The 22,430-nt window shown below is 43.8% G+C and overlaps 2 protein-coding genes and 1 long non-coding RNA gene across 9 annotated transcripts in view; 2 read left to right on the top strand and 1 right to left on the bottom strand.

The window, feature by feature from the left end:
- The window catches only part of EPS15L1 (epidermal growth factor receptor pathway substrate 15 like 1), a 40,610-nt gene extending 33,608 nt beyond the window's left edge, over nt 1–7,002 (top strand). For 5 of the 6 annotated variants that reach the window (XM_071728190.1, XM_071728191.1, XM_071728192.1 and 2 more), the window contains 2 exons: nt 1,424–1,544; nt 4,932–7,002. In XM_071728190.1, coding sequence (XP_071584291.1) covers nt 1,424–1,544; nt 4,932–4,987 — 177 coding nt within the window. In that variant the 3' untranslated portion in view covers nt 4,988–7,002. Of the gene's footprint in view, nt 1–1,423; nt 1,561–4,931 lie in introns of those variants that run through there. The other variant, XM_071728195.1, reaches the window with a different exon arrangement.
- A 1,452-nt stretch (nt 7,003–8,454) lies between these two features.
- Nucleotides 8,455–11,236, top strand: LOC139788103 (uncharacterized). 2 transcript variants are annotated; one of them, XR_011722772.1, is made up of 3 exons: nt 8,455–8,739; nt 9,338–9,432; nt 10,080–11,236. It is a non-coding gene; the product is annotated as an uncharacterized lncRNA (long non-coding RNA). The 2 variants fall into 2 exon arrangements; XR_011722771.1 differs by lacking the exon at nt 10,080–11,236 and adding an exon at nt 9,661–9,912 and having other exon boundaries at nt 8,458–8,739.
- Nucleotides 11,237–14,252: 3,016 nt separating this feature from the next.
- On the bottom strand, nt 14,253–16,772 carry KLF2 (KLF transcription factor 2). The gene is made up of 3 exons (XM_071727620.1): nt 16,619–16,772; nt 15,575–16,469; nt 14,253–15,153 (listed from the first exon to the last, which is right to left on the bottom strand). Exons 1-3 carry the CDS (start codon nt 16,691–16,693, stop codon nt 14,978–14,980), a joined length of 1,146 nt encoding a protein of 381 aa, XP_071583721.1. The 5' UTR covers nt 16,694–16,772; the 3' UTR covers nt 14,253–14,977.
- Nucleotides 16,773–22,430: the final 5,658 nt, after the last annotated feature.

Genomic DNA, 22,430 nt, shown 5'->3' with positions numbered 1-22,430 from the left:
GTCCTCTTTTGTGCATCAAATCTGAAAAATCATATTTAGAGAAACAAGCTGAGGAATTGTGAGCATCCAGAAGCACAGAGAGAATAATTGAACTAAATCATGAGTCAATGAGAAGAGGGCTTGGGTTGAAATAAATTCAAATTAATTCGTTTATTTAAAAAATATTAATTCTAGATAAAATGCAGAGTGGAAAAAGCAGGAGTAGAAGCCATCATGTAACACACAGGCAGTTGGGGATAGGTTTAGCACTTCAAAGTTGCATTTTATACTTGGGTGCATATTTCAAGCTTGTTTGGGAAGGTGCAGCTGTATCTGCTTGTGCAGTGGCAAATTGTGCTGGTTCAGGACCACAGGGCAATTTTTGCAGTGTACATTCAGCTGAAATTGCAGCTATAAATTGCATGTAGCTTTCTCTTCAAGAAAAACCCCAAATAATATGTTTTCTGAACATTCAAAAAAAAAAAAAAAAAAAGCTAGTACAAAGCAAATGTTAGAAGTGGGATAGAATGCACACATTTGCATGCAGCTGTATGAACATTTTTGTTAACATCATCTTCAGCAACTGCTAAAATAAAATGCTAACACTTTAGTTTTAAATTGTCATGCTTTGGATATGTTTTCTTATTTTGCACCAAAAAAAAAAGTTCAAACAAGCAAACTTTTGCATGCTTCAATGGTAAATAAGCAGAATATAATTCTGGAATGGTTTTGGTGCAGTGTACTGAACGTGTTCTGGGAAGCTCAGACAGCCTTAGAAGATAAATGTTAAAATTGTTTTATTTCTGGAGTGTTTTCTGATGAAGTAAATTGGATTCTCTTACATTATTCTTACTGGAAAAAATCTGCATATATTGTATAAAAAGCATTTTTTGTAACTTTTTATTTAGGTGATGAAGCTTCCTACAAATCATCTCCAGAAGGATGATTAAAGCCCCTCACCCTTGGCAGGAAATATTACAGTAAAACCCTTTGCAATGAGGTTGCACAAGAGCAAGTGACTCTTGTTGGGGTTTTTTTACCACCTATTTCCCATTCTTGAAAATGGCTGGAGGTTGCTCTGCTCCCAAACCACTAACTTGCCTTTTTTTGTGTTTGTGGAGTTTTTGTTTGGCTCCAGTCCTCTGACATTTTCATACCCAACTGACACATGGCAGCAGGGACGTGCAGCCCAGATGGGTTAGTTTCCTAGTGGGAGGAGGAAGAAATTAAGGAGATAAATTAAAGGATGAAGTAAGGAAATCAGTGAGTGAATTTTTATCTTAATCCCAAAGAACTACCCTGAGACAGCTTGCTGTACTTGACTCATATATTTAATAACTCTGATTCACTGTATTATTTTTTTTTTTTTCACATAATTTCTCCTAGCTTGCTGGTAACTTTACTAATTGCTTTTCCATTTTGATTTTTTTTTTTTTTTTCTTAGTTTGGAAATGAAGAGCAGCAGCTGGCCTGGGCAAAGAGGGAGAGTGAAAAAACAGAGCAGGAACGACTGGCACGGCTGAGGAGACAAGAGCAAGAGGACCTGGAGTTGGCTATTGCACTCAGTAAGGCTGATATGCCAAGCTCTTAAGGCTGAAATGCCAAGCTCTTAAGGCTGAAATGCCAAACTTTTAAGGCTGAAATGCCAAACTTTTAAGGCTGAAATGCCAAACTCTTAAGCAGAGGTTCTCTGGCTCCACCCCTGTCCAAGTGAAACCGTTAACTGTTGGCTTTTATAAAAATACTAAATCCCTGGGTTATGTTGTGAAAATCAGTTCAGTCACCTTTCAGCTCCAAAGGAGCCTGGTGGGTTGCATCAAACTGTGTGGCTTTCCAGGTGCACAACATGCAGGAAGCACTGCATAGGCTGTATTATGTGTTCTAGGGAAAATTTACTGCTTGTAAGAAATTCAACGTATGATCCTAAGATGCTGAAAGCAAAGTTTCTCTATCTGGAAGGCAGTGTTGCAGATAGCAAGCTGCAACTTGTGAATTTGGCTTTTTATTACCTGAAAAAACTTTTTTTTTTTTTTTTGAGGGTGCAGTATTTCAAAGAATGTCTTAAAAAGATAATAATTTATAGAATGAGCTTTCACTTGTTACATTTCTTTCATACTTCATGGTAGGCTAATCAGGACATCATCTCTATCATCTACCTTGAAGTCTTCAACAAGAATTAATTATTAGATGGTCACTTTTGATCCAGGAAATGTGGCTTTTTCAAAAGAATATGGTATTTTATATATGAGGAGTACAAACATAGTGAACTATATAAAATACTAATTTGAAGCCTCTATGAATGAGTAATTCTTCTAATTTAAGCAATTGTTTGCCTTGAGTTTTAATAATTATATATGATGCTGTGAAAGAGGGAGGCAGTTCAATTTTAGTAAATTGGACAAATTATTTGGCAATTAAATCACTAGGGCAGAATCTTGCTTTATCTCCTCAGCTAATATGATTGCAGAGCAACTTTGAGAGCTGCTTTCTTCTTAAATCAAGCAATGGAAGACTTAGTAAGCTTGAGGAGTGTTCATCCTTAAAATTCCTTCTACCCTCTTCTGCTCCATCCTCCAGAACACAACCCATGGTATGGGTGTTACCCAGCTGTGTCAGAGAGGCTTCACCTCAGTTCCTTGGATTCCACCTCTCTTGTGGGGTTTCAGATAAAGCATAATTTAGCTGAAATAAGGCCAAGTTGAACCAGATTTTATTTGCCAAATGCACCTTCATGTGTAAGGAAGTGCTAGCAGCACTGGTAGGCTGTGCTGGCTTTAAGATAAGGCTTGAGGTAGAAACAGATTTGACCCTGTAGAACTCAGTACTCACCCCTGGTAAGGATAGCACAGAATGTGTTTTACATGTCCTACATAAAACAAGTCCTTATGATAAGTCTGTGAATGATTTCCTTACTAAAAATGCCTTTTCTGATTGCAGGAATTCTAAAACTTCATTTTTCTTTGCCTTGGACTTCTGTGTCTAAGTTAAGCAGGCATCTAGCACACCAGGTTTAAAATGTCCTTAATCTGCTCCCCTGTCCTTGGTGGTGTAGAGTACAAAGCTTTACAGTCTGTGGTTTTCCTGCTGCAGCCCTTTTGACATTTTCTCTGTTGTTTGGAAAATATGCTATTCCTTCATCATCTTTAATGCATTTATGTTCTTTATGTCCTTGCTTCCTTACCTTACTTCAGTTTTTCATACACAAAGACAGTGCCTGCTGACTGACTGAAAAGAGTATTTCCTCATGTTGTAATTGCCTTATTCTGGATGCTTTCCATAGGATAAGAATCAGGTTGGATCATTTTCATCTTCCTCGTGGTTTGCAGCTCTGAGATGTGGGATTTGTTGTCTCAGGCTTTTGTGAGTAGGTTTCTGGGCACAGGTCTGTCCATTTCTGTACCCCAAAAACTGACAGCCCATACCTCAAAATGCAGCTTGAGGAGTTACTCTGCCCTCTTTGCTCTCTCTCCTGTGCTAATGGTACAAATAATGTACCAAATTATGTACAATGTACAAATAATGGTACAAATAACGTGAAGCTTTAATTCTTAATTAATTCCTAATTCTCCTTGAAATTCTTTAATTCTCCTTGAAAGTGGAAAAGATGCATTCTACTATCAAGACAAACCACATGATGATCTTTGATAGCATCTTTAATGACCTCCTGTGAATGCAGCAGAAGATACTGCTAATTTTACAGAACCTGATTCAAAATCCCTCCCTGTTGTAATTTGTCTCTCAAATGTGTGAGGTGAAATGATCAAACATAGTAAGTGTCAACAAATTCTCTTTTTTGTTGGTTATACAGGACTTGAGGTCTCTGAGAGCAAACTTGGGTCTGTCTGTAACTAACAGGAGATTAAAATTTTGCTTTGAAAGAGCAATTCTCCAGATGGAATGGCTGCAGGGAATCTCAGTGAAGTTAAATTGTGTCTCTGCATAAGATTCCCCTTTTCATTTTCATTTGGGCTTGAGTCTGTTGTGTTTCTTCTGCTACAATAAAACCCCATTCATATGCAGCCCCATTTTAGAAAGGAAAACTTCTTCTGGATTGGGACTTGGATGATGTCACTCCAGTGGGAAGGGGTGGATGAGCTAAATAGCTTGATTCATTTTATGAGTTATGTACCATAAAAAGACTTTCTGCTACTTTGACAGTGCTCTGAAACACTGTAATTTATCATGCTTCTAAGGCAATGAGTTGGTGTTTTCAAGATGTCCAGCAGGAAGCCAGAGATGTGGATGAATGCAGCATTCCATGTAGTGTTAGAATGAATTGCCCATTTTCCTATTTCCTTATTGACTCATTCTTTGTATTTGTTTGGACAGTAACAGGAGAGCAAGCAAATGAACAAGGACAGAACATGTTCTCTGTGCAGTGTAGTGAGGAACTTGGAGGTTTAGTAACCTGAGCTTTACTAAAACACTACTGATCCAGAATTTAAGACACTGCAGGAGAAGAAAACTTAGCTGTGGTTTCTCCCCCTTGCATTGAGTAGTTTCCCATATAGGAAGGATTATCCATGTTTTTCCCTTCTGCTTGTAACTCAGTGTTTTGTAGAATACCTGCACTTGTTCTTCTAAGACAGAAACTTTTCTGGCAAGACCTTGATCTTCTTCCTCCAGAACAGTGAAATTTAAAGCACAAATAGTCCTGTCACTATTTGGGCAGAGGAAATATGTACAATGCAAGATATATAAAATGTGAGTATACACAATGCATATACAGTGTACATTATGAGATCCATATTATTTGTGTCTATGTGTATATATATATATATAGAGTATTGTATAATGTAATAATAGTGTGTGTATATACTATAAATGTCCACATACTATGTCTAGTATATAGTTACTTGTGCTGTACATAAAGTGTGTATATACAATGAATATGTAGAATATGCATATATATTCTATATATTAATGCTTGTGTGTATGTATTCTCTAAACAGAGATGGATACAGAAATGGAATTTTTACAGAAATGCAGCTCAGATCATGGCTCTTAGAATTTCAAAGTTCTGGTGAAAGAAAAAAAAAAAAAAAAAAAAAGAGAAATTACTGCTTCTGATAAATACTCTTCAAGATTACTTTTGCTGGCATGAAAACCTGTGTTCACTATCTGTGCCAAGTGTAAGAGAAACCTGGCAGAAAGTAGGTGTCATCTGCACTGGATGAGATCTTGCATCCTTGTAAGTTTTTAAAGGGTCTTTTTGAAACAGGCTCAATATCTGATCTTGGATATAATTATCATATTTTTTTTTCTAGGCTGAGGCAATGGTTTTTCTCCTACGTTTGCTTGTAGTTACCCTTCTTTTTTTTCCCCTTTTGTAAAAATTCTTTTTTAAGGAACTGTTCCCATGCACTCACACACCCCAAACAGTCACAAACTAAGGTGAAAACCACATTTTTCTTGCTTCATTCCAGTTCCATAGGTTGCACATAATTGTCATCTGGATTTCAGCTCTGGTTTTCCTCCATTTCCACCTAAGCTTTTGCTTCAGGAGGAATGACAACCCATTGCATTCTTGGCTTTGAGGAAGTCATGGAGGTGATTCTACTTTCTACTCAGATAAATTATTGGCCTCTGTGGTGCAGTGAGTAATCACAGAGAGCTGAGCCCACTTTTATGGTGGCACACGTGTGTTTTATGCAGAGTTCTCAGCACTGCTGGAATGACTCATGGAAAACCAGGAATTGCACACAGCACTGAGGCACAAAAAACAGGAAAGAGAGACAATTATTCACGTGGAACCTACGCATGCAGAGCTTGCATGGAGGACCCAGGTATTGAATTACCCACATTATCCTTTATAGGGCAGGGTGTTCACATTTGCCTCGAGTGCTTTCCCCAAGTTCCATTCAGATGGTCTTGTTGTAAAACCTCCCAGTCCTTCTGCAATAAGAACAGATGCTCATAAAAGTAGTACTTCTCTAATCATGCTGTATGAAATATTTTTATATTGGCAAATTTTTCCTTATAAAAACTCTGCCCTAAGAGGCTCATCAGTCCTTACTGCGTTTTGTTCCCTGTAATGTGTGCTCAAAGTGTAGGAAATTCCAAGCTGTGTCTGACTGTAACCTTTTTTCTTTTTGATTCCTCTCTGTGAAATCTGTCGTCAGAAACTTTGTAGAAATTATTTTGTCATCTTATGCTCAAAGATAATGCACTTTTCTTGGATTCTTCTTGTAATCCTTTTGAGGTTACTATTTCTTCTTTAGTGTTTCTCCATTGAGAAGAGTATTTATTCTGTAGAACTGAGGCCCAAGGAAGTTTGGTCGAAGTAGAATTGTTGCTTTCCCTCTTGTAAGAGTTTGATTTCCTCCTTCTTCTGCATTTTATTCCTTCCTCTCAGGAATTTGATTTCTGTTTAATCCTCATTTAGAGTTGGAATTCTGTTAAAGTGAATTGATCTGTGCTAATAATGACCTGGTTCAAGCATCTTCCTACACCAGTGGGAGTTTTTATTATGTCAACCATTGCATCTCTAGACTTCACACAAACATCTCTTCTTAGACAGGGATTTTGCTTGGGTGATGGAATCACAGATTTATTTTTAGAGTAAAAATGCTACCTGTTACTCATTGACACACCTGTTTTATCAGTTGGTATACTGCTCTTTTTACTTGAAAGTTTTATAAATAAAGGCTTATTTGTTAAAAAATTGGATTTTCATTTTTCCAATTTCTGCTTTTCCTCTTTAAGTTGAACTTTAGAATGAAAACTCCTGGTGACTACAGTTCCTTCTGCTGTTACCATTACAGAGTGCTCTTCTGCTGTCCCTTCTAATGCAATGTTCTTTAGTCTGACCCAAAAAAAAGGTGGAAACACAAAGTGGAAACTGCAATGTTGACCTAAATTTGACTAATCTCCAAATATGTACATTATTGTAGTTATATTTATCTTTCAAATATCATAACAAATTGAAAGGTATTTTAATTTTAACCCATCTCGTGTTTATTGTTTAATATAATAAGAGAAATGTTATTGTTTAATATAATAAATGAAAAGTTACTTTTTGGAGCTCTGAGACTTTGGCAATCTTTCTTGTCTGTGTTGGGTTGTTTTGTCCACTATTTCACAAGTTTTTGTGTCCATTTGTGAATCTTGCTTTCAACAACTGCTTGGCTCTGCTTTGAGATCTTTGCCTCTTGTGGCTGGTGCCTTCTGCACGGTGTTTTCCCTTTTCTCCTTCCCTCTTTTCCTCATCCCAGCCATGTTAGGTCTGTATAGACCAGTCAGAAAATCCAACACTGCACCCTTTCCAAAACAATTTCTGTGCTGCAATGCCAAACATCCCAAAAATGGATCCTTGGGGGGGGTCAGAGAGATCATCAGGGACAGACCCTTTCTGCTGGCTGGAAAACCACACCCCAAACCACACCCCAAACCACACCATATCAAACTATTCCACATTATTCCCTTTGCCTCATGATTCTCCCATCTGTTTGTTTTATTTTCTCTGCTTCTGCACACACTGGCATGGTTAACAATGTGATTACCAAGACAGGTTTCTCTTGGAATTGCTCTCCAGCAATTATTTTTAGCATGTTGACATTTGGAAGCCAGGATTTGCCTGTAGTGTGTCCCAGCCAGGCACAACTTCCTAGCCAGGCTCTCTCCTTGGGTAATGCTCCACTTCTCTTCACTTGGGCCACAGCTCCATGGTTTGCTCCTGCTCTGGTTTTTGGGAAATGACAACATCCTCATCCTAACACCCAAACATTTGCTTAATCCACATTGTCCATGCCTAATCCTGAAGGGTTCCCTGGGGCAGGCATCATGTAGAGGCCAAGCAGCTCTTTGCTGGGAAGAGCAACCATCCTGTTGGAGAAGGAACCTTTCCCCATGGAAAATGTGGACATGAAGGAACTGGAAGCTACAAGCCCAGCTGCAGCATTTGTTGGCTGAACCTCAGTGTGACCACCCCACCCTCCAAGCTTTTGTTGTCATCCCTACCACTGGAATTCCAGGTGGGTTTTTCTCAGTGTGGTGATACCAGGAGGAAATTGCTGAGTCCCCTGTCTGCTGGTCCTGTCAGTGCAGTCCCTCTGAGTGTCTGTCACCTCCTGGCTGCTTAGCATTTTTTTTAATGTAATGACAGCAATTAAACCATTTTCTTGGTGCTGATACAGCGTCTCTTATGAAGTCTACAGCCTTCCCTACTGATGAATTTGCCAGCTGCAAACACAATGTTTTTCTGCTGTTTTATCTTCCCATGAGTGTTGTCCTCAAGTCACAGCTTTTCAGAAGGAAAGGGTCCAGAAGAACAGCCCTGTGCTCTCTACCTGTCCCTTGCACCCCCAGGAAGGACATCCAGACATCCTACACCCCTTATTTTGCAAGTGCTTGTGATATAAAATCATCTGTAAATCAAAACCCACTTGTGCTGACACTGTTCATGGGCTGTGAAAACAAAAAAAAAAAAAAAGTTTTTTGGAATTTGAGGATTCTTTAGTGTGTGTTTTGGTTTGTGTTTAGGCCTGGGGCTCAGTAGCTTCTCACCTAATACATTAAATGTCACAGGGGATGTCCACGGTGATATTCCAGATGTTTCCTGATGACATAATGATAGGTCAGAACTCCAGGAATGTTCTGAGCTCTAAGAAGTGCAAGAAACCAAAGTAAAAGTGGTTGAAAGGGATACTGGCTCTAATTACAAACCTGCAAGTACATCTGCAATTTCTGTGTTGCTGAATTTATGCTTACTACAGAGGACAGAGTACTTTTTATTTGTGAAAGGAATTACAATTGGAGCAGGTGAGTAAGCAGGTGAAGCTGTAGTTACAGAGTACATGAAAACTTTGTTGCTCCTCTTTTCCTTGTGCTTGGAAAGGTGGTTTAGTTGAAGTTAATACATCTCCAGTCTCTCAGAGCAGTGCATGTGACTCATTTTTTGTGTCTATGTAAATTATAAGATCAAATGGCTGTAGCTGAAAAGTCAGACCTCAAAAGATTAAATCAAGCACATTTTCTGCCTTGCAAGTTTAGGATAAATCCCTGCCTCCCCTCTGCTCTTCACCTTGAGAGCTCTGTGCAGGGCAGAGGCCACGAGCCCAACCTCAGCTCGAGTGCTGGGGAATTGATTATTTGGGATCAAGCAGCACAGAGCTTTAAGGAGTCTCTGGGAATCAATAAGTTGAGGTGGTTACATCCAGAGCCTGTGAGCTGTGGCTGGCTACGTGCTCCAGGCTGCTGCTCTTTGGCTTGTGAACAGATTCCACCTCCTCCAGAACCTATGGGAAGCACGCTTTGGGATGGATGCGTGGCCTCAGCCTGGCTCTTCAGCCTCTGCAGAGGGGCTGCTGCAGTCCCAGGGAGTTTTGGGAGCTCTAACCACTCTGTTCTTGGCACACAGGATGAGTCCTGGGCAGGTGGGACCTGTTAGAGACCCAAATGAGAGCAGCTGCTGCAAGGACACGCGGGAATTTTAAGGCTCGTAGATGCCACCAGGTACATTTCAGAGTTAGCAACAGGGATAGCTTTATTAAATTACATGGGGTTTGGATTCAATTTTCCTCTTTATGTTTCCCCCCAACACTGCTAGTTACCATAGCAATGGCTTACATGACTTGGTTGTAGTTGTTTTATTTAAATATAGCAAAAGAAATTGCTGGAGCTTGGGATTCTGGCTTCGAAAATTCAATTTAAGAAAAGCCTAACAGCTACTCTGTGTTCTAGGTGCACAAAATAGCTTTAGAAACCACAGAGCTTCTACCACAGAAAACCACAGAGCCCCACAATCCTATAATTTGAAGAATGGACAAACTTTTTTTGGCACTTCTTGTGGATGGAGGACCAAGGTTTAGAAGCGAGTCGATGTTTTTGGGCAGTTTGTAAATGGCTGTGAGTAACCAAGGACTCCCAGAGGCTGAACCCCCCCTGTCCCTGCACGAGATGAGCAACAGCCAAAATTAAAGCTTAAACTCTCCCAACTGTGATCATCTGCAAAACTGCAAATCTGAAATGAACTTCCAGAAAAGCTGGGGAGTTTTTAGTCCAGCCCTTCACTTGAAAGTCGAAAAAAATGGATGTGAAGGTGCTGAGCTGCTGGCTGGGTGCTGGGGTGGTGCTGAGCTGCTCTCTGTCTCACTCCACAGCTGGAAGGTGCCAGGAGATGGTGACAGCCCCTCGGGGTGGCCAGGACAGGAGGAAGTTCTGCTCTGGGTGCTGTTTCAACAGCCTCAGCACTCCTGTGTTTCTGCAGAGGAGTCCCCAGCTCGTACAGGTTTAACTGAACCCTCCTGAAGTCAGCAGGTGAGAGGAAAACTGTTCTCAGTGTAGTGAAACACAGCATTCTGAAACCAGGAGTGGGCTGAACTGACTCGAAACAGACACTCCTCTGGATGGTGTCTCGAGTTCAGAAATAACTTGCTCAGACTTTCACTGGGAACACTGTGCAGGATTTGCTCATTTCTGCACTTAATGTACTTGCTGTCTAATCTGGCACTCACCCTTTGCAGGTACAGTGACCCCAGCACCGTGGTATCTTACAGGAATACGTCTGAAAATCTTGTTTACAGCAAACTCTACATTTCCTCCCATTTGGTCTAACTACAACTTCTTGGTTTGTTGGTTTTTTGGGTTTTTTTCCCCCTGGTGGGTCAAAATCAAATCCAGGTTAAGTGCAGATGGAAAGGGCAGGTCTTCACTGCATGCTCCCAGGGAGGCATCTGGGATTTTGGGTCTTTGGTGTTAATTAGAACAAAATGACTTAAAAGATGAAGCCCTGATGGTCTGTTACTAGAAAAGAGGTTGCAGAGCATTGGTGATTTCCTGCTGGCTAGGGGAGGCTTGGTAGATTGCTGGGATCACATCAACACATCTTTGTGTGTACTAATTTAAGGTCATTTTAAAAAAAAAAAAAAAGGGGGGAGAGTTGACAATTACTTGCAATCAACTGTGAGAAGAATGAGATCAGCATCTCTTTCTTTCTGCTACAAGATTATATCAAGACTCAAGAACCTGCAGTTTCCTGTGAAGACCACACAAAAATTATCATCTGTACCCTCCCTTTGACAATTAATATGAAGTTGGACATGAGTTTTATGAGAGTTCCCTCCCTGTTTCTCCCCACTTTCAGAGGCCTGTATTCATGTGTTTTACATGCTTTTTTTTTTTTTTTTTTTTAATATTTCTAGATGGCTTTGCCCTATTTCCAAGTGAGTCACAACAAATCCAAAAGCTCAGAGGATCCAACCTGCTCACCCCAAGACCTTTCTAGAGGGCAAGAGCAGGGAGCAAGGGTTGTGACCCTTACATCCCTTACAGCCAAGGGAAGATTGGGCACCCCCACGGTTGAGGAGCACCCGTGCCATGGGTGGGTGCCATGGTGGGTGCCACAGAGGAGCCACCTGAGTGGTTTCTGAAGGGTTGGTGAACACATGGTTACAGGTGCTGGTTCCCTGGCTGTCCCCTGTCATTTGGGAGGACACAAAAGTGCCCAGAGCAAAGGGCCACCTCGCTCAGGACCCGGCCTCTGACAGAGGCCACCAGAGATGGATGGGGGCAGAGCCAGGGAAGCATCCAGAGAAACTTCCAAGTTCTGCTGCAGAGCTCTGGGGACTGGGTTCTGAGGGCTGGTTCTGAGGGCTGGTTCTGAGGGCTGGTTCTGGGGGATGGGTTCTGAGGGCTGGGTTCTGAGGGATGGTTCTGAGGACTGGGTTCTGAGGGATGGGTTCTGAGGGATGGGTTCTGAGGGCTGGGTTCTGAGGACTGGGTTCTGAGGGATGGGTTCTGAGGGATGGGTTCTGAGGGCTGGGTTCTGAGGGATGGGTTCTGAGGGACGGGTTCTGAGGAATGGGTTCTGAGGGATGGGTTCTGAGGGATGGGTTCTGAGGGATGGGTTCTGAGGGCTGAGTTCTGAGGGATGGGTTCTGAGGGATGGGTTCTGAGGACTGGGTTCTGAGGACTGGTTCTGAGGGCTGGTTCTGAGGGATGGGTTCTGAGGACTGGGTTCTGAGGGCTGAGTTCTGAGGGATGGGTTCTGAGGACTGGGTTCTGAGGACTGGGTTCTGAGGGATTGGTTCTGAGGGCTGGGTTCTGAGGGCTGGTTCTGAGGGATGAGTTCTGAGGACTGGGTTCTGAGGACTGGGTTCTGAGGGATTGGTTCTGAGGGCTGGGTTCTGAGGGCTGGTTCTGGGGGATGGGTTCTGAGGGATGGGTTCTGAGGGCTGAGTTCTGAGGGATGGGTTCTGAGGGATGGGTTCTGAGGGCTGAGTTCTGAGGGATGGGTTCTGAGGGATGGGTTCTGAGGGCTGGTTCTGAGGGATGGGTTCTGAGGGATTGGTTCTGAGGGCTGGGTTCTGAGGGCTGGGTTCTGAGGGCTGGTTCTGAGGACTGGGTTCTGAGGGCTGGGTTCTGAGGGCTGGTTCTGAGGACTGGGTTCTGAGGGATGGGTTCTGAGGACTGGGTTCTGAGGGCTGAGTTCTGAGGGATGGGTTCTGAGGGATGGGTTCTGAGGGATGGGTTCTGAGGGCTGAGTTCTGAGGGCTGAGTTCTGAGGGATGGGTTCTGAGGACTGGGTTCTGAGGACTGGGTTCTGAGGGCTGAGTTCTGAGGGATGGGTTCTGAGGGATGGGTTCTAAGGGCTGAGTTCTGAGGACTGAGTTCTGAGGACTGGGTTCTGAGGACTGGGTTCTGAGAGATGGATTCTGAGGACTGGGTTCTGAGGGATGGGTTCTGAGGACTGGGTTCTGAGGGATGGGTTCTGAGGACTGGGTTCTGAGGGCTGGTTCTGAGGGCTGGTTCTGAGGGCTGGCAGTGCCCACTGCACTGAGCTGCCAGACCTCTGCATCTTTCTTAATTATGTTACGACAGAGGGAATAGTTGGGGATTGCACTGTGCTACAGAACCCCAGGAATGCCTAAAAACACTGTCAGCTCTTCAGAAAGAGCAGGGGAATGCCAGGTGACTCTGGGAAGGTAAAGCTAAGAATTCATTTCAAAACTTGTGTTCTGAACACCACAGAACATGCTGAAAGATGAAAACCTTCGGCTATGGAGAAAGAGAAGGAAATACCTAGAACTGTTGCAACAGTGAGTGTGCTAATTTTAGAACATCTTTAAGTCATCCTCACTTTCTGGAATTAAATTGAGCAATTTTTTTTTTTTTTTTCTAGCAAATAAATGAGTTTTGTTTTTAATGAAGAAACGTTAAATCTCTCTTATATTTCACTTTGAAAGAGCTATAAAAGTGAAATGTGGAACTCATTCTTCCATGTCAATGATTAGAAGCCCAAAATACATCTGTTCCACATGAGCAACTGCAGGCTTTGCTTTCACAGAAGAATAGCTATATTTGTAGTTACTTTAAATGTATTCCTGTTGATTTCAGCCCTGTGTATTCTAACTTGTAAAGTCAGAAAAATGTCACAACCTTGATTAAAACCAAATTCCAAGCACCCAGATGGTAAGGAAAATGCTCCAGTATGAAACTGACTCTGCATACTTAATTAACAGTGATTTTGTTCTGTCAAGGCTCACCACAAAACTGTAGCTGTAAAACCAGGATCCTCATCAGAATTTCAAGGTAATTGCACAGATACACTACGTGGACTTCTGAGCTCATCTACAGCTTTTTTGGAGGCAACACTATTTGACTTGCTGCAGCACCCAGTTTATTTCAAATTACTTTTCAGAATCTAGAATCCTGGCTAACTTCTGTTCCTTCAAAATAGTAAATAGCTTCCTTAGCTCCTGAAATCTAGGTGGGGTTCCAAATTATGAAGCTAATTTAAGTTTTTGGGAATGAGTTGTGAAGGTTTTTTTAACCTGTATTGTGATGTTTAAATTCCACTACTGTTCTGCTGGAATTCTGCACTGAGCTCTTGAGAGCGAGGATAATTTATGTACAAGAATGCCTTAAAATAAGCCTCCGTAATTACAAAAATGCAGTGTTTAAATTTATAGTAAAAACCCACACACTGCTGGCAAAACTGTAACTGCATCTGGAAAACATTAAGGATGCTATTAAAATAGTCTAGCATAAACTAGAAATGAGACTGAAATTACAGTGTTGCTTACTTAACCATTTTTAGGAAGTATATTTTGAATGTGATCTACTTTCCTATTTGATTTTCTGATAAAACACTGTATTGTACCTTGCTTACTGCTGAGGAAGAATTAGGTACTCTGTTACCTATTTTAGAAAAATCCACAGCTCGTATTTTTTAAACCTCTTCTTACAGTTTTTGATAATTTAAAACATAGGTGGTGGCTGGTCGAGCCATCAAAGGAAAAAAGTAAGAGGGAGATCTCGAGGGAGAATAAAAATCACAGCAATTAAAGACTCATTTTATTAAAAAGATGAAATGTTTTCAAACATTGAAAAATTACGTTTTTATAAAAACAGAAATAGGCAAAATACCCATTTGTCTTCTATTTACATATACAATATTTCTCATTGTATAAAATTATTTACAATATATAAAAAAATTACAGTAAAATAGGTTATTTTCTTACAAGACATCAAGCCCTGTACTTCTAGTGTAGATCATGGCAAACAAGAATATTATTGCACCTGTGAAACAAACAGTCTAACAATAGGAGTGTTCTCTTAGCCATGCCTTCAACTGGGATCTAAAATAACATCGTTAGCTATAGTAACATTCATTTAATCTCTTCTAGGGTCAACTTCAGGCAGTTTCCATACAAACATTGTCTTGTAAAGCTTAGGACTGGGGCAGTTAGAATCGGAAAAAAAAAAAAGAACATATTTACAGCTTCTTCTATACAATCTGTATGGAGTCCTAATGGAGTTTACCCTTCACAGAAGCTGCATAAATAACCCCTGTTCTCCTGGTTCACTGATACAGTCAGGTCAGATTCTCTGCAGGAGATGCCTGGCTAAGTCTCCTTGTGTCAAACCCTCTTCGGCTTCCATCGCGGGCGCGGCGGTGCCTCCCTACGTAGTACCAGCTACAAGTTTTTTCAACACCTCTGCACCTGAGCAGTTAAATATCGTCCACTGTGGGCAGGTCAGAGCCTCCCTCGGGGGGCTACATGTGCCTCTTCATGTGCAAAGCCAGGTGGTCTGACCTGGAGAAGGCCCTGTCGCAGAGGTGGCACTGGAAGGGCCGGTGGCCGGTGTGCTTGCGGTAGTGACGGGTGAGTTCGTCGGAGCGAGCGAACTTCCAGCCGCAGCCTTCCCAGTTGCAGTGGTAAGGCTTCTCACCTGTGGGAGAGAGCAGACACAGAGTGACTCAGCGTGGCACTCCCGCCTCCAGGCAGCGTCACACGCCTGGCAACCTGCCGAGTTCGGTCTCAGCGGATCCTTTTATTCGCTACCAAAGCCCTTCTGCAAGATCTGGGTGCTTCTAAGCTGGAACGGGCTGCCCCAGCTTTATTGGGCTGTATTTCTGTGCCCATCTATCCCTGCACTGAACGTCTCCAGGGACAGGATGTTGGAAGCCCTTAGAAAAGCTCTGACCCACCGCATGCATAGGAATAGACTTGGACCACCTGTCCTAGCTACACCATGAATACTCCTAGAGTTTAGGAGACTACAGGGTTAAAGCTGCAAGCTGTTTTATACAGGCAGCAGTGGCAGCCGGCATGCATCGGCACCTCTGGATGAAGCAACCATCTGTATTTACCTGTGTGTGTCCTGAGGTGGGCCTTCAGGTGAGAACTCTTGGTGTAGGTCTTCCCACAGCCTGCGTAAGTGCACGTGTGAGTGGCCGTCCTCTTCCGAGGCCAGGACCGACGTCCTCTTTTTGGTTTGGAGTCCAGCAGCTCCAGAGGAGAGGAAGGAGGGGTGAGCATGCCTCTGGGAGCAGAGGGTTGTAAGGGGAGGGTGTCCTCAAAAAGGCCAAACTGGGAGGTGTTCTGGTACTGGAGATGGGTCTGCGGGTGGTGGAAGCCGGAGGGGGGGTGGTAACTTTGCTGGAAGGACACGGACGAGGGGCACATCATCTGCGTGTGGCAGTCATTCACCATAAGGTCGTCGGGGCTCAGCGGGGGGGTCTCTGCCCCGGGGATCTGGGGGGAGCTGGCCACCCGGGGCTGCTCGTAGGCCATCATGCAGGTAGCATTGCCCTCCTGCTTGATCTTCGGGCAAGCCTGGGGCACCAGACCCATGACCGGTCCATAATTGTCCATGTCAGGCTCGGGCTTAATGTTCTCAACGAACTGTGGGCCCCCGAAGCTGGGTGTCACGAAGAACCGCCCGTGGACGTTGCCAGGCGGGCAGTAGTTGGAGTCCATCTCGGAACGGATCATCTCAGGCACGATGCCGGCGTTGTAGGGCGGGGGGCTGCCCTGCTCCAGGGCACTGTAGCATCCCGGGGACGGGTTTGTCTGGTAAAAGCCGCCGCCGCTCTCCCCTTGGGCAGGGGGATAATCCCCACCGGCTGCGCTCTGGCCGTAGCCGTCGCTGCCCATGGAAAGGATAAAATCCAGCACGTTGTTGAGGTCTTCATCCTCTTTGCGCGGGGAGAGGCCACCCCAGGTGCCGGCGGGGGTCTTGGCCTCTTGGTCGCACTTCCACCTCTGGGGGGGGAGAAAGAAAAGGGAGAAGGTTAGAGGTGGTGTTGGAGGTGGGGAGGAGATCGGGAGAAACGGGGCCGCGGCACCACCCGTGCGATGAGCCGCGCCGGCCTCAGCGAGGCGGCGGGAGGGAAGCGTGGGGCGAGACTCACTTCGTGGAGGGCTTTCTCGCGGCAGGGGCTGGCGAAGGTGGCGAAGGAGGGCAGGATGGTGTCGGTCAGCGCCATGGTGCGGGCGGGACGGCGGACGGCGCGGCGAGCCGCCCTCCCCACCTTATAACGCGGGCGCGGGCGCCCTCAAGCCAATTGCAGGGAGCGGAGGAAACGCGTCCCGGACGGGGCGGGCGGGAGGCAGCGGCTCGGGCGCAGCCTAAATTTAGCCCCGGTATAAAAGGACGCGGCGGCGGGTCCCAGCCCGAGCGGGGCGGAGCGGAGCGGGACCGGGTACCCCACCTCCCCCCTCCCCATCTCCCACCTTCTCCTCAGCGCGGGGCTCAGCGGTGTGGAGCGGAGACCCCCGCCTCGGGCCTCTGCCTGCGGCCGCTGAGGCAAAACTGAGGGGAAACTGGAGGGTCCTTGCCCCGAGAATACCGAGGGACCCTCATGAGCTGAGGGGTCTGTCCCGCTGTCCCCTTGTGAGCTGAGGGGACACCAAGGGACCTGTGAGCTGAGGGGACACTGAGGGGGGCTCTGCCCCGCTGACATCAGAGGAGCCGTGTGAGCTGAGGGATCTCTGTCCACCCTGGGGATGCTGAGGGATGAGAGGGGATCCCAGCCCTGGGGACATCAAGGGACCTTCATGAGCTGAGAGGACCATGAGTTGAGAAACACCATGAGGGACCTGTTTGGGGTGTGGGTCCCTGCCCCAGGGATGTGAAGAGACCGTGAAAGAGGGGTTTGACCCCACACACCTCAGGGTGGCTGCCCCACAATCTGGCCTCATCCCTGGGCTACAAGTGTGGGCATGGGAGGGGTAAGAGCAAGGGAGGCAGATGCCCTCCTCACCCTCAGGTCTCATGGAACCATCTCCATTCTGGTGGAAAAGTGTTTAATGCCACTCTTGCACAGTGTCCCTGCAAGGAAAACACTGGAGACTGACGTCTCATGGTAAAGTCCTGGTCTCTAGCAGAGTTTCCATTTGCTGCACAAAGATTGCCAAAATCAACGTTTCCCTATGACATTATGAAAGAAATAATGCAAGTAGCTTCTGTGATCTCCTCTGGCCGGAGCCAACTTATGGTCCTGGGCTGAATTTTTCAGAAGGCAAGGCTGTTCTCCCTTGCCTTGGCCTCTAGCTCAGATGCCCAGTCTGAAGGAGCTATTCTCCAATAATTTTTGATAACGTGCCCTAAACTCCTGTTTTTGAGGGTCACAGTTCCTTGGCAGCCAGCCAAGAGCACAAGAGCAAAAGTGGCAATTCCTAACGGAGGAAAAACGATGATCTGTCACAGGACAGACTGATTCTTTGAGAGCCTGTTCAGAGAAAGAGCTATGCTTTCCCCTTACCTCCTCCGTATTTCCTTTGCAGTCACTTCTAAAAGGATTTCTAAGCGAGCTGGAGATCAGAAGAGTGCAGAACAACTCTCACTTTTATGCTCTGTGTGCCCCATGAGGGGAAGGAGTGATGGCTCTTGATGGGCTCTGCTTCTCAGAAGCATTTTGAGCATGTTTGCTGCAGCCCATCCCAGGCTTGTGGCTGTAGGCATCCATCTCAAGCAAGCAGGGTTGCTAGGGTGAGTAAATGATCTTTTCAATAGCTGCACATGTTTTAAAATAATGAGTATCTCTTGTTTAACTTTCTATACTTTTTATTCAAAAAAAGTTCACAGGATGGCCAGGAGGAGCAGCCAAACTCCTGTGACTGGAGCAGAATCAATACACTGAATGCATGGTAACGAAGTACACAAAGATGTATGACTCATGGCTCTGTAATGTCACACTTGTGTAATCTTTCAATGTAAACTCTTTTCCTCTAATAAAATGTTAGTAAGTGTACAATACGTATATATGCTGCTGTGAGTCAGCCAAGAAAATAGACTCTGATGAATTCAGAATGAATGTGAATGTTCCCTTGATAACACGCCCCAAATGTCTGTGTCAGTTTATGTGCTTGTGATTTCAGCAACAGCTATAACAAAATATTTTGTTTCTAGGATATACAACTGTACGTGTAGGTTTCACTGAGATGCTCCAGTCAGATGCTGACTTCCAGTAGGCACTGGGAGGACATTTATTGATAGCACTGCACTGGCTCTGTCACCTCACTTTTTTTTTTTTTTTTTTTTTTTTTGCATAAAGGAAACGTTTAGTGGGCACTGAGAATGAAAGCCAAGCACTCAAAATAATAAATTCACTGCTTTTGCTTTCTTTTTGTTTGCAAGTAAAAGAGCAGAGCTAACAAACTCTAGCTGCACTAAACCTGGTGAGACAAATATCAGAATTTATTTATGTTGTGAGTCACTAGTTCTGCATAAATTGAGTACAACTTTGCCACGACCTTCCACTTAGTCCGGGATCGTTGCACTGACATTTTCTGGCCTTTAGCTGGATGCAACACTTATGTTAAACATCTAAACTCAAGCCTCTGGCACTGGTCTCAGTTATGGCAGCACCGATCAGGAGTGATGCCACTGGTGTATAAATGTGAAGAATGTGAGATTAGAAAGTATTTGTTAATCTGCTGTGGGTAGAGGAGAGCTAAATGATGTGTGATTTGTCTTCCAGCCAAAGCAAACACAGGCTCAGCCATTTTTGTAGGGCCAAGTTGATTTTTCTAGGTGTTGCTGCTGATCTCTCTTGTTGCTTTTACATCAAGAGAAACTTTTTAAGGGGTTGCGATCAAGATTCCACTTGTTACAAGAAGAAGCAAAGCTGGGGCTGGGTGATGAACCCTTGGTGAGAAGCTGCAGCTGGATGGGTTGGTGAGAATACCCACGTCACCTGGCTGCTAGAGCACTCTGAGTCATTACAGAGCTCAAACAAACAAATAAAAAGCTCCTTGCTCATGGGATTGTTCTCAGAAAGCCCTCACTGCACCTAGAGCAAACGTAATAATAGCAGGGTAAACGAGCTGGGAATGAGGCCTCTTAGCACCACTGTTCCAAGTCACAATACTAGTGACACTCTGACTAACCACTTCATATTTAAATGAGACAAGCATTATCACAAGATTTCCCTGCCTGCATCTCAAATTGCCGTCGTTCTGTTGACTGTACGATTTTTTTTTTCTTTTTTTTTTTCGCTAATTTAAACTTCAGATTCTGAGTTCTTACTTGGTAGAGTCTGCTCTCAAGGAAGTTGATTAAATGATGTAAACAACCACATAAAATGAAATATGCAGGTTGGTTCTTTGTTGTTGTTTTTGTTGGTTTTTTTTTTGAGAGGCATTTCTTAATTTAAGGAGAGTGATTTAATCCTCGAGGCCTTTTATCTGATTAAAGTATCAGCATGAGTTAATTGGATAAAGGAGCCTTTTTGACCAGACATTTAATGACTGGAGATGGTTCCCATTCAGGGAACTTCAAGACAAAGAGGAATCACCTCTTTGATAAGCCGAAGTTAATGGGGTTCATTAAGTTTTTAGGATGACATCTTTTCCTTTAGCGTTTTTGTGATTCTCCTCTGAACTATGTGCTTATTTTCAGACTCTTTCTTGAGGTCTGAGCCCTGGAAAAGTGGAGCAGCAGACAACCTGAGGTTGAGACATCACTCCTCAGCACCAACACCAGGTACCTCTGTGATCTGTACTCAGGGCTGGTTCCAGGCTTTTTAATTAGATTAATTTATTGCAAAAAATATGACAGCAAAACACAGGGGGGTGCAGTGAGACCGGAAGGTGGAGCAGAGCCCTGGGAGGGGATGGTGGGAGTGCTGGTGGGCCCTGGTGCCAGGCTGAGAAGCATCGTGAAATATTTGGGAAATCTGGGAGGAATCCAGCATAGTTAGGACTGCATAGGTGGAGGGTAGAGACTGCAAAAGTACCCCAAAAAGAGGCATCTGCCATCTCCAGCAGAGCAATTTTGCTACCTCAGTTTTTTTTTAACTTGCTGGTCTAGGGAGGAACCTCCTTTTGTCCATGCCAAAAATCAGAGTTTCTTGCACTTATCACACCTGGAAGTTTGGCCCTCAGCTGGTCTGTACAGCCATGTGTGGTGTTTTTCTCTGCCTGGATAGCCCAACAGTTAGAACAGTTCTTTAACCACTGGAATGTTCTTCAAATGATGTTGCACTTCCCTGATCTTTGTCATCCAAGGCTTTATCAGTAACAGTTTCTGGTTTCTTCCAGGTCATTGTTAAGGCCGTGGAATGGTAAGTGATGATAAAATAAGATCAAGAACTAATAAACCTGCTTGATTAAAATTTAAATTAGATTTCAAGATGTACCAGCCCGTGTTTGGACCACATGTGCACACCATATTGATTTGTCATGTTCTGGTTTCTCATTGTGAAAATCATCCTGGAGTGAGGCAATTCCTTACAGAGATTTGCTCATTACATCAGCACTTCTGCCTTCTTTAAAAGCCAATCATCAACAAAACCATTTTTATTTTGAATTCTTTTTATGTAGAAAGCCCTTCCAGCCTTTTGCCCAGGTTTATATAGTGCTGCCAGGCCTATCTGGGTCATTCAGTTTACCCTGTTAAAATATTGACATAATATTAGCATTCTTCAAGTCACCTGGGGCTTCCCTGCTGTTCTGAAACCGATTGACAATAACATCAACCATCTGGATTTGTCCTTAGCTGGTTCTTTTGAAACACTCACTTGTAAGTTACCCAGACCTGGCAACTTAATATTGTTTGAGAGCTGAGCAGCAGTTGTTTTAACATCCTCCTTAGTTACTGGAATGGAAAGTATTTCAACATCATTATTGTCTGATCTGAATAGAGCATCTGGCTTTTTTCCCAACCAGAGAAGAGAAATATTTTTTAGCACTTCCACTTTTGCAGCACGATCCTGGACAGTTGTATCCTTGCCATGCATCCTGATGGCAATCTTAATTGGGTTAAGTGAAAGCCTTTTGAACCCAGTTCACCAAGATGAGCAAATGTCAAGCATTGCCACTTCAGCCAGACAGACATCCAGCAATGCAAAGGGAAAAGAAGCTTCAAGTCCATTTCAATAAATAAGTCAGCTCATAAAAAGAAAGCCTTTCTCAGAAACGTGTAAGAAAATACTGTTCCCATCACTGAAATATCTTCATGGTTCAGTAACTCGTGCAAAAAATAATTTATTTAATGAATTTAATCCGGGGAATTGTGTGTTGTTACTTCATTGTGCTGTGTGAAGGATGATAGTGTTCAGCTGTAAGTGATTTTTTGTCGTTTTTGATTTGGGGACTCTTCAAACCTAAACAATCCCTGCCAGCTTTTTAATTATCAGCTTTGATTAGGTATGTAGTTGTGTTGCTGCCAGATTGTACTGATGTGCGTGTTGAATGCACATATGTTGTGTTGCAGATGTCCCTTTCAGCTGGCAATTAAAAACACATTTCAGAGATTTTTTTTTTGTTGTTGTTGTTTCCCCCCCTCTCTTTTTACAGAACTGTGAAATGCTACCACGGTTTCAGAAACTCTGCAAGTGGGTTTCATTGTCTCACTGAAACTGCTTAGGTTACCAGTCAGTGATTATGAGGAGCAGATTTCAGCTGTTGCCAAATATTTTTGATTACAGAATCAAATCTCTAGTGAAGAAATGGGCAGGGAGGGTGTGGCATAAGAGGACCACGGGCTGGAAAGTACCTGTGTGCTTTCATTCAGAATTATTGTGACTATTTACAAACATTTCATAGCCTCCCCAAAGCTAGGAGCCCAGTGAGATGAAACTGCTTTAATTCTGGAATGGAATGGGTGTTACACTGGGGAATTTCATACTGGTCACGTCTTTCCTGGTCTGTGTTTAAGGAGAGATTGTGCATAATTGGTTGGAGATGACAGGAGAGAAAGTAAAATGATGTCTTTATCTC

Source organism: Heliangelus exortis, chromosome 28 (assembly GCF_036169615.1).
Source record: "Heliangelus exortis chromosome 28, bHelExo1.hap1, whole genome shotgun sequence".
NCBI lineage: Eukaryota > Metazoa > Chordata > Aves > Apodiformes > Trochilidae > Heliangelus > Heliangelus exortis.
The sequence above is the reverse complement of the archived record's forward strand: the minus strand, read 5'-3'. Positions and strand labels throughout refer to the sequence as shown.